At 41.0% G+C, this 12,235-nt stretch overlaps 1 protein-coding gene across 5 annotated transcripts in view; it reads right to left on the bottom strand.

Moving 5' to 3' along the window:
• Positions 1-353: 353 nt before the first annotated feature.
• The window catches only part of cfap96 (cilia and flagella associated protein 96), a 99,059-nt gene continuing 87,177 nt past the window's right edge, over positions 354-12,235 (bottom strand). For 4 of the 5 annotated variants that reach the window (XM_073048148.1, XM_073048150.1, XM_073048149.1 and 1 more), the window contains exons 4-8: positions 11,561-11,698; positions 10,191-10,260; positions 5,041-5,199; positions 2,910-3,076; positions 354-631 (exon numbers count right to left, since the gene is read on the bottom strand). In XM_073048148.1, the coding sequence (XP_072904249.1) occupies positions 580-631; positions 2,910-3,076; positions 5,041-5,199; positions 10,191-10,260; positions 11,561-11,698 (586 nt within the window). In that variant the 3' untranslated portion in view covers positions 354-579. The remainder of the gene's footprint in view (positions 632-2,909; positions 3,077-5,040; positions 5,200-10,190; positions 10,261-11,560; positions 11,699-12,235) is intronic. The other variant, XM_073048152.1, reaches the window with a different exon arrangement.

The following is a 12,235-nucleotide window of genomic DNA, read 5'->3' as shown; positions in this document are numbered from 1 at the left end:
TTATGGTTTTATGGCCAACATAACTGCAATTTCTTGCTTCTGAAAACAGACCTATCTGTCCTATCCAATTTCTGTTTTGCTGTAAGCCAACCATTATACAAACGTGCATGTATTCCAGTTATCCAATTACCACATGAGAAAAAACATCTTAAACACAAGAGATTCTGCAGATGCTGGACATCCAGAGAAACACACACAAAATGCCAGAGGAACTCAGCAGGTCAACTACCTGCTTTACTCTGGAGCAGGATGCTCCCATGAGGCGAAACTTCAGAAGTCTCTAAAAGAGCAAGTAACTGGAACTGTTTCAAATCATTACTTAAATAAGAAGAAATAGTACAAAGATGATCAAAAATGCTTAAGTAATTCTGTATTGTTTAGCAACATAATATTTTACATAAAATTAATTTCACCAGGTTAATTGAGATTGATCATTTTCCACCAGATCCATGTTGCTTAAATCAGTTTGATTGAGGAAGAACTGGAACATGCTGGAGTATGCATATTAGCTCCATACTGAATGCAAGATTGCTTTATTAAAGAACCTCGTTTTCACTGTGCAGGACATTTATCCTGCCATTAGTAAGACATTATACGATCAATGCTCTTGTAGTTCATGCTGTTCACTACCCTGAAAAGAGAGTAATAAAAATGTTTTAGTAAAGATCTCACAGACACTATACAAATAATGAATAAAATTTCAAGCCATTGTTTTTGGAATCTTGGTTGCTGGGAAATTAGTCATCTTGTTTTCTTGAACTACAAAGACTAAGTTTCCTCTTTTAGTTAGGTACTAGTTTTTAGATCCTGAAATACTGTTTAGAGACGTGAAAGAATAGTCCCTTCTTCATTCACATTTCTGTCTTCATTGTACATAACGTCGTTCTCTGGCCATAGTTCATTGATTAACAAGGAAATACAGTATAAAATATGGAAGAAAAGAAATTGAGCATTTGTCTCACTAGGTCCTTAGCCTAAAAAGAGATAAATTGTCAATTCCAACTTTCCCACGTGCTCTCCCAAGTCAATAAAATACCATCTTCTTATGAACTGGCTGCATCACCGTGTGGTATGGAGGGGCTACTGCACAGGACCAAAAGAAGCTGCAGACGGCTGTAACTCTAGTCAGCTCCATCTTGGCCACTAGCCTACAAAGTACCCAGGACATTTTTAGGGAGCAGGGTCTCAGAAAGGCACTGTCCATTATTAAGGGCCTCCAGCACCCAGGGCGTGCCCTTTACTCACTGTTCCCATCAGGTAGAAGGTACAGAAGCCAGAAGGCACACACTCAGCGATTCAGTAGCAACTTCTTCCCCTCTGCCATCCCAATCCTAAATAGACATTGAAGCTTTGGACACCACCTCACTTTAAAAAAAAATATACAGTATTTCTATTTTTGCATGTTTTTTAAAAATCTATTCAATATACATAACTGATTTACTTGTTTATTTATTATTTGCTTATTTATTTATTTTCTCTCTGCTGCATTATGTATTGCATTGAACTGCTGCTGCTAAGTTAACAAATTTCACATCACATGCAGGTGATAATAAACCTGATTCTGATTCTAACTTTCTCTATAACAGCTTGAAGCTTCAGAAGCACCATAGAATTCTGTTCCCCCATCACTTTCCTGAGAGACCAATCCTTAACAGGATCTGAAACAAACTGCAAATCTACTCTTGCATTTTCCAGAGAATTAAAAGACCCTAAGGCTCTAAGACCCTAATGGTTGCTTCAATGATTTATCAAATCGAATCAGAATTAAATTTAATATCAACAGCATATGTCATGAAATTTGTTAACTTTGCGGCAGCAGTACAATGCAATACATGATAACTATTTAAAAAAGCAAATTCTAGTAAGTATATATATGCATGTTAAATGGTTAAGTTAAAATAAGTAGTGCAAAAACAGAAATAAACAAAAAGTAGTGAGGTATTGTTCATAGGTTCAATGTCCATTTAGAAATCAGATGGAAGACGGGAAGAAGCTGTTCCTGAATCGTTGAGAGTGTGTGTGTGTGCCTTCTGGCTTCTGTACCTCCTTCCTGATGGCAACAGTGAGAAGAGGGCATACATGCCCTCATTCTTGTTCAGGGCATTTGTAACAGGCCACTATCAATGAAAGAAGCATTTAATGTTCAAAATGTACTGATGTGTGTTTATTTCTTAAAACATCTGGACAACTGCACCATAAGAATTTCACATAGATCTCATGAGTTCCGAAGTATGTTCTCACACAGTCTACGCATATTCAGGGAGTGGGGTCTTTTGTTGAAAGATTGTAAAACAAAGTGAATCCTTTCAATTGCCCAGAGATTTGGAAATGCCAGAAAATCTCTCCTACCATACAGCCTAAGCTTAGTAAATGAATACGGTGCTGTTGGATATCAGAGGGTTGAGTAGTTTCTGGAACGCTTCAGGTCAAAACCCTGCATCAGAACTAGATTATTTGTTACTCCAGATCCCAGCATCTGCAGCCTACTGTGTCTGCTGGAAAAGTAATAAAACTTTCAGCTTTCAGTAAAGTGCATCACTCTCTTGACTAAAGCACTTTGCACTGCATCGGTCTGATATTATAAATGGCTAAGATGAACTCTTGCAATAAAGTTGACACTGCAGACACCAAGAAAATAGATTCATGACTATGAAACACAACATGAGGTGAGCAAAATGCGATGAGGTATGGTCAGACACATGATTACTATTGGCCAATGCGGTTGCCTATTGCCTATGTTTTGGAAACACTGTTATCCAAAGATTTCCTACTAATACCCAAGCTGAAACAATTGGAGGTGAGATCATCACTATTACACAAGCCCATAGTCAAAAGCCTGTCCATAACTTTTGCTTATATCTTATATATCCTACATACATACAGACTAGCAAATTACGCAATATTTTTACCTGTTCACATTTGCCAAAAGAACACTTTTAATCGGTCTGCTCTTAAGTCCTGGGTTGGGATGGAAAATTAAACGTTCACGAGGCTTTGGATCCACCTTTGGAGGCTTGGCTAAAGGACTGAAATGGGATGGGTATTCATCAAACGTGCCAGCCTTCATACCACCAGGCTGAAACAAGATGGAAACAACCCTATTAACACCTTTTTTAGATTGTGTTAACAAGCAAAGATATTATTAAAAGCCAAATTGAATATGGAACTTAAATAGATGTTGCTGACAGAATCCTCAGGGATTCTGAGGATATAGCATGTTGTGCATTCAGAGATGCTCACTACTGTTGTAACAAGTGGTTATTTGAGTTTCAGTCGCCTTCCTGTCAGCTTGAACCAGTCTGACCATTCCCCTCTTACCTGTCATTAACAAGGCTTTTTCACCCACAGAACTACCCTCAATGGATTATTTTGTTTGTTTTTGCATCATTCTCTGTACTCTAGAGACCTTTGCTGAAAATTCCTGCAGTTTCTGAGATACTCAATCCACTCCATCTGGCATCAGTAATCATTCCAGGTTCAAAGTCACTTAGATCACATACCTTCCCCATTCTGATGTTTGGTCTGAACAACAACTGAACCTCCTGACCATGTCTGCATACTTTTATGCACTGAGTTGCTGCCATGACTAGCTGATTAGATATTTGCATTACTTCCAGTCAAAATGGCACCTGCATACAATGCTCCCACGGTTGATGTCTTCTGTATTGACCATGAAACCATTTATTTCACTTGTTTTATGTTTTTTTACATCTGTTTTCCATCTTGATTGTGATTCTGGAACTGTTATAGCCTGTGATTTGCAGTTTGGTGATCGTTTGGTTGTTTAAGTGCTCTGTAGTCTCCGAGAGGATTCCAGGAGGCAGAGGCAGTGTGTGCAAACCTCAAAGTGAGGAGAATGCGGGATGGGGCACGAGCCAATGTTTGACTCCATTTCACCGATTAAAGCGATGAGGGAGATTGAAACATTGAGGCAAATGCAGAAGGTGAGCGCTGGCAGACCTGCCTGGTGATCGTTGATGGGATCCTCTGCTGCCGGTGTGGAGAGACTGCCTTTTGATCACTGGTAGGATTACTCTGCTGCCAGAAAGGGGGGAGGCTGTCACTGTGTCTGGAGAATGTTATCCAAGTTTTCTGCATTTTGGATATGGATACGAATATGAACTTAGACTATTGTTTTATTGTTTTTATATTGCGCTTTTCACCCGATCTTTCTTGGGTTTTTTTGTGTGCAGGGGAAGAGGATTTTTTTTTGGGGGGGGGGCAATGTGCCTGTTCTGTTTTTGTTCTTTTTTTTGTGAGGAGGGGAAAAAATTTTGGGGATTGATATTCATGCCGCTCATCTTTTCTTCCTTGGTTTTGTGGCTATCTGGAGAAGAAGAATTTCAGAGTTGTATACTTTGATAATAAATGAACTTTGAACCTTTAATGAGGTGTACAGGTGTATCGACTAAAGAGGCCACTAAGCATACTGTACATCACTTTGTTAAGAGGAGATTCCGGCTGAAAAATGTTATTGAATTTTTCAGGGGAAACAGCATGTATTGCTGAGTGTGGTGCAGTTGATATTGCCTACAGGGACTTCAGTAAAGCCTTTAACCAGGTTGTACAGGGGAAACCGGATTAAAATATTAAACCTGATTGAATACAAGGGAAGTAGGCAATCTGGATTCAAAATTGGCTTGTTAATAGCAGACAGATTGTGAAGAGTTGCCTTTTTTGATCAGAAGCCTGTGACCAGTGGATTACCACAGGAATTGGTGCAGGGATTCCTACTGGTAATTATATACGTTAATGATTTGGATGTGAATATAGGAAGTAATATTATAGGATTTAAAATTGTTATCCTATACTGATCTTCATTCTTCGCAACTGCAAAATCTACTTTGAAATGAACGAGGTTGTGGATTGGACACCAGATTGAATCTGGTACAGGGTCTGTGTGTAGGTTGCCCAGTGTAAATTGCTGAAAAAACTCAGCAACCTCATGCCTCTCTGCTAGGCTCAAGTGGTGTTCAGTGTACTGTACTGCTGGTTAGCATTTTGTTTTTTTTAACTAAGGTAATGAAATACCACGCTTACCAACTTTCCAGGAGAGGTTGGTTTAAATGGAGCTTCTGTTTTCTTTACTGGTGCAGGTTTCACTGGAGGCAAAGCCTTATCATTGCTGTAAGGGTTACTGTCAAAGTAATCCTTTGGGTAAAGATTCAGTCGAAATGGCCCTCCAAGGAAAGTATCTTTCTGCAAAAGATTTTACAGAAATAGAACAGAAAAGGTAAAATTCACCAAAGCAGAAGAGAAGAATGGATAGTGTTAAAAGCAGTTAGTACTTGAAAAAAGAAAGCTCTTAACACTTCATGCTGTTGAAGGCATTTTTAGTCCTTAAGTTGATGACTGGATTAGTGTTTTTATTTTAGATTTAGAATGAAATGTTCCCAATTCAAACTGGCAGTCTGAGTTCATTGTTAGTGGTCACTTTAACTGCATATACCTCATGTTTTTACATAGCTATAACTCACCATAGTTAGAGACCTGCATCTTCACACACAAAGCATGCTATATGATGTGGAGTTGTTGAGTCCTACAACATGGAAACACATCCATCCTGTGTTCACATAGTCTTCAACTATCTATCCATACTAATCCCATTTTCTGGTGCTTGGTCTGTAGCCTTCTATGCTGTCAGCTTTTAAGTACCCATTTAAATATTTATTAAACATTGTGATAATACCGGCCTCCACTACTCCTCAAGTAAACCGTTTCAGATTTCAACTGCGGTCAGATTTCTGTTTCAGATTTCAACTACTTCCTCAAACCCCGTCTAAATCACCTACGCCTAATAAGTAAAATCACAAATTACAACTTTAAAAATTAGGAAGAAAAATGGAGGGCTATTTGGAAGGACCTTGACCATCTCTAAGGGGAAATTCTGTTCCACCTGTACACTCCTAACAATCCAGCTCCACCACCCCTCCTCCCAATACACCTTCACCTTTCGCTCCTCCAAGTAAAACAAAGCAGGAACAATGGAATAAAGGATCGGGGCATGGTGCAAACTAGGACTGTCATGGTCTGGTCCGTGAAATCCGCATTCTGGTCATGCTCCTTATTCCAGGTTTTCCGGGTTTCCCCAGTTTCTGTTGAGGCAGCAACACACACGAAATGCTGGTGGAACACAGCAGGCTAGGCAGCATCTATAAGGAGAAATGCTGTCGACATTTCGGGCCGAGACCCTTCGTCAGGACTAACCGAAAGGAAATATAGTAAGAGATTTGAAAGTAGTGGGGGGAGGGGGAAATGCGAAATGATAGGAGAAGACCGGAGGGGGTGGGATAAAGCTAAGAGCTGGAAAAGTAATTGGCGAAAGTGATACAGAGCTGGATAAGGGAAAGGATCATGGGACGGGAGGCCTCAGGAGAAAGAAATGAGGTGGGGGGAGCACCAGAGGGAGATGGTGAACAGGCAAACAACTAAATATGTCAGGGATGGGGTAAGAATGGGAGGAGGGGCATTAACGGAAGTTAGAGAAGTCAATGTTCATGCCATCAGGTTGGAGGCTACCCAGCCGGTATATAAGGTGTTGTTCCTCCAACCTGAGTTTGGATTCATTTTGACAGTAGGGGAGGCCATGGATAGACATATCAGAATGGGAATGGGACGTGGAATTAAAATGTGTGGCCACTGGGAGATCCTGCTTTTTCTGTCGGACCGAGCGTAGGTGTTCCGCGAAACGGTCTCCCAGTCTGCGTCAGGTCTACGCTCGGTCCGACAGAAAAAGCAGGATCTCCCAGTGGCCACACATTTTAATTCCACGTCCCATTCCCATTCTGATATGTCCATCCATGGCCTCCTCTATTGTCAAAATGAATCCAAACTCAGGTTGGAGAAACAACACCTTAAATACCGGCTGGGTAGCCTCCAACCTGATGGCATGAACATTGACTTCTCTAACTTCCGTTAATGCCCCTCCTCCCCTTCTTACCCCATCCCTGACATATTTAGTTGTTTGCCTGTTCTCCATCTCCCTCTGGTGCTCCCCCCCTTTCTTTCTCCTGAGGCCTCCCGTCCCATGATCCTTTCCCTTCTCCAGCTCTGTATCACTTTCGCCAATCACCTTTCCAGCTCTTAGCTTCATCCCACCCCCTCCGGTCTTCTCCTATCATTTTGCATTTCCCCCTCCCCCCACTACTTTCAAATCTCTTACTACCTTTCCTTTCGGTTAGTCCTGACGAAGGGTCTCGGCCCGAAATGTCGACAGTGCTTCTCCCTATAGATGCTGCCTAGCCTGCTGTGTTCTACCAGCATTTTGTGTGTGTTGCTGTTTCAATTTCCAGCATCTGCAGACTTCCTTCTGTTGAGGCAGGTGATTCTTGTTTGGGCTGGCTTCATAAATAGCTTCAGGAGTCAGCCTCTGGCTGCTGGATTGTTCCTGTCCTAATCTTCTGTCTATATCCCTTCCTTTCACCTTCATCCTGGAGCCTCGCCTCTGCCTGTAGCCGATCCCTGCCCTGCCCCGCCTCGCCTCTGCCTGGAGCCTTGCCCTGTTTGGAACTGTCAGTCTGTGTCCATGCCTTTGTTAGGTAGGTCTGGCCGTTTTGCCGCTACCTAGTGTTGGGAACTGCCTCTTCATGTCCACGCCTTTGCTAGGTAGGTCTGGCTGTTTTGCCGCTACCTAGCGTTGGGATCTGTCTTGTCATGTTCTGTGTAATGAGTCCTGGCCCTACGTCCTGTACCCAAGGAGGGGTCCTGGCTCAGTGTTCCATGTTCCTGTCCTTCCTCGATCCAAGCTCTGTATTCTGTGTTCCTGTTTCTCCCTCGACCAAGGCTCTGGGTTCTCGTCATGTCCATGTGCCTCGCCCAGCACAGGAGTACCTTGCCCAGCCCAGTGCTGAAATTCTCTCGTCCTGTGCTGAGGTTCCCTTGTCCCATCCAGGAGTCTCTCGTCCCGTCCTGTGCCTCTCCTCATCCTGTAGCCTCGTCTTGTCCTCGCCTGGTTCTGGGCCCTGAGTCCAAGCCCAGGCTCCTAGTTCCCAGTTCCATGTCCTGGTTCTGCTGTCCTGGTCAAGTCCTAGCACAGGCCCGGAATCCTTCTCTCGTCTGGGGCCTGTGTCATGTCCAGCATCCTTTCTTCCCCACGTTCCTTGCTTCCTTCTCACGCCTAGTCCTGTTCCTGGTAGTTCAGTGTCTGTCTTGCATTTGGGTCCACTCCCTTTGGCCCCCAATATGACAAGGACTTGGTTAGGCTTTCTGATTACTTCAAATTTACAGAAGTCAAGGAAGAAAGGGAAATCTAATGGAAATTGAAATACAGGTCCAGAAGTAGTAAGGCATTAATGAGAGTTTCACCAGAGATAGGCTGAGGTTGAATCAGGGTTAGGTGGTATTGAGATGAAAGTAGATAGTCTAAGTGATGACACTGAGATCTGGGGAAGATTAGGTCAGGATCAAAAGTAAAACCAAAATTACAAACAGTCAGAATGAATTTCAGATAGCTTGTGGAAAACAGGCATGTGAGGTGATGGAAGAAAGGAATTTGCAATGGAAAAGGAAAAGGATGACTTTGGCCTTTATGGTATTGAGATGGGAGTAATTTCTGCTCATCTTATGAAAGCTTGACCATGTAGAGTATGAATGCATTGAGAGAGATGATTTTTAATTTGAAGTCAGGGTTTTGCCAGCTGTACAATGTATTTTGGGGATATAAGGAGGAAACCAGAGCACTTGGGAGTAAACCTATTCAGAAACGAGAAAAACATGCCAACTTCCAATAGCATTGGAGGTCAGAACTCAAGGCCACTAGAGCCATGAGCAGCCGTACTCACCATGCTGTTGAAACATCCTGTTTCAAACCAAGCTTCAGAGTGTCAGAGTGGTTCTCTCACCATTCTAATAAGAGCTTACCATTAATATCTGACTTGACTTGAAACTGGGGAGAAGTTTGGTTCTAGTCATTAAAGTTAAATGCACCCATGAATATTGGCCACCAGTTGTACTCAATTCTGCATACCACATTGGAGTAAAAGCTTTGAGGAGAATAAATCCAGAGGTTGATACTATATCACATGTCTAACACCACTGAGCAAAGACAGCTATCTTCTTTTCATCAGCCAATGGCATCAGAAAAGAATGGGGTGCAAGGTTTTCGCCCATCTCAGATACTGGTTTTGAAGATGGTATTGGATTTCTTTGTAACCTCTTCCATCTCTCTGAAAATATGCATGTGTTGTTAATCCATTGTATTCCTTATCAATGCATAGTCAGTGTTACAAAGTAACGATCAATAGAAATACTAGTGCGTGCCAGCTCTAATGGAAACAAGTTACCTGTTGTAATTTTGCCGCCAAAGTCTTTACATTTGAATACCTAATTGAGAACAGTGCAGTACCGAACTGGCTCATTTGATCTATTTATCTTGGCAGTTTTGATCTTAGGTCATTTGGAGAAGACAGGAGAGGCCTGATGGTGAAACAGTCTTGAACTATAAACATCTATGGCTTGAAAAAAGGGACATTCAGTTTATCACATTCATGTCAGTTGACAAATCCTACTTTCCATTCCAGTATGTTATAGATTATCAAGTGTTCATCCAGAAAGTATTTTCAAGGAGGGTTTTAGCCTTCATCATGCTTTAAATAGTGAGCTTTAGAACCTCCATTACTTGTGGAGATGGGGAAAACCCTCAACTCCTTTGAGAGCTTTTACTTTTTACTTTAAATGTACTGTACATGTCCCCAGATTACAGATTTCTCTGCTGAGCATGTCCTTTTTATTGACCTTGTATAGGCCACTCAAGAAAACTAACTGAAGTTAGTGGACATGAGATTCTGCAGATGTTGGAAATCTAGAGCAACACACACACAAAGGAACATGGCAGTGAGGCAGCAGCCATAGAGGGAACAGTCAATGTTTCAGGCCGAGACCTTCCATTAGCCATCATTTCCCTCCATAGATGCTGCCTGACCTGTTGAGTTGCTCCAGCAGTTTGTGTGCGTAACCTAACATTAGGAAATCCTTCCTCGTCAATATATTCCTCCACCCCAGTAAAATTCTCTTAAATGTTTATACCCTCTCTAATGCTATCAAAGTTATTAATGTGATACAGTTTACAGATAATTCAACATACAAATATTAATTTAGTTCCTTTTGATTCATTATAAGTAAAAACAAATACAACTTTAAAAAAATTATAATTTATCAATATGCAGAAATAAATCTGTTGCAATTAACAGTACCTTTGTACTTTTTATAGTATAGGGATCTGGAGAGTGTTCATATGATTCTCCTATAGTAAGATGAGCATACCTGTGGACATATTTCAAAATAATACATCCTGCTTCAGGCAATTATTTCTGCAATATGCATTACTACTATATAAATTTATCAGAATTCTGAATTACTATTGAATCATAGAGATACAGCACAGAAAGAGACTCTTCCACCAACATATCTGTACTAATCAGCAACTGCACATTTACACCAATCCACCATTATTCCCATTTTTTTATTCTCCCCATCTGTTCATCAACTTCCCAAACTGGGATGAGAAATGAAACTAGAGCATTCAGATGAAACTCCATCTGGTCACAGGGAGAATATGCAGAGTCCACACAAACATCAAGTCAGGAATGAACCATAGTGTCAAAGGCAACGAGACAGCTACCATTTACCTCAGCCTTCTTGATGGAGTGAACGAAAATGGCTATGATACCATTCTTGGTCACCATTTAAAAATATCCTGCCAAACAATACATAGTATGGAAATCACAAAGGCAAGTTCAAGTTAGAAAGTTAAGAAAAAAAGAGCAGAAGTAGGCCACTTGATCCTGCCCCATTATTCAACGTGATCACAGTTGATCTGTGTCAGGCTTCATAGAATTATAAAGTACAGAAACAAGCCCTTTGGCCTAGGTCATCTATGACAACCAAAGTGATTCCTTTTCTGTGCCAGTTCTCTATTGCCTTCTATTTCTGATCTTTCAGAAATTTATCTACCTATTCCTTAAATATCCTCAATATGTTTGCCTCCACAACCCTCTAGGCTAGAGAATTCCACTCACTCACTCTGAGAAGTATTTGTTATGCACTTCAGTTTAAAATGAATGCCCCCCATGTCCCTTCATTCAATGCCCCCCCCCCATAGTGGAAGCACCGGAACATCTATCTACTCTTTCATGCCCCTTCAGGAGCAGTAAGATTCCCCCTTGTTCTTTTAAGCTTCAAAGATTACAGCTCTAACGTCTATAGCTGTTTGTAACAAAGGACAATGCTCTCATTCCAGGAATTAGCCTAGTTACATTATTTTGAACTGCTTCCAGGGTCTTGTATATTCTTTCTTAAGTAAAGGGACCAGAAGGTTGCACAGTTGCAATCCAGCTGTGAATTTCCTCTCCTCTTTCTGTAACTAATGATCTTCACTATAGATGTGTAAAACAGCACATGTCTATGCCTGGTGGAAAGAGTCAAAGCAAGACAGGTAGCAGGGAAGACAGTTCAGTAAAAGGACAGTGCTAAATGCTTTTGATTATAGGCAGTGATGATTAGATTCAAAAATTAAAATACATATATTGCATCATATTTTAATTATCATGAAGTATTCTCTCACCCATATCCAGTTCCTTGTTTCCCAGGACTGGTGTAAATGTTTTTATTTTCTGGGACAAATGGTGGCTTTGCCCGTGGCAACCCACTGAATGCTTCAAACGAACCACCGATTGTTCCATAGTAAGTGCCCAATCCACAACTAAACAAAGTCAAGGCAGCATGTAAAAACACTTATATAATGCCCATGTTACATTAGCCACAATGAAACAATTAGAACTACCAAACATAAGTATCAGTGGGCAGTAGGAAAATTATTTCACCAGAAAATGATCACCAATTTACATAAACTGCAAAAGCAAACATTCATTAGAATTAAGTGTGTGTACCTGAATCTGTGGCATTATTTCAGTGCCAAGTCATAGAAAATGCATCTTTTCTGATGTGAAATAATGACAATTCACTAAACATTCTGCATCATTCCAAAAAGCAACCTAGTACTTCCTTGCTTGAATGGTGTTTCAGCAAATGATATGAAATTGATAGAAACATTTTCCTTCGCACTGCTTTTGGATTACTCCCAAATAAATTAGTTTATAGGCCTGATAGTCCAGTTTTCATTTTGGAACTGCACTCTCCCCAACCCTTCCCCAATCTCCACAGTACTACCAGACCCCAGAAAGAAATCTTTAATGTGTCTGTATAACTCTTAGGCCATGAAGCTTTAAGATGCAGAGTA

This window comes from Hemitrygon akajei, chromosome 6 (assembly GCF_048418815.1).
Source record: "Hemitrygon akajei chromosome 6, sHemAka1.3, whole genome shotgun sequence".
In the NCBI taxonomy this organism is placed as follows: domain Eukaryota; kingdom Metazoa; phylum Chordata; class Chondrichthyes; order Myliobatiformes; family Dasyatidae; genus Hemitrygon; species Hemitrygon akajei.
The sequence above is the reverse complement of the archived record's forward strand: the minus strand, read 5'-3'. Positions and strand labels throughout refer to the sequence as shown.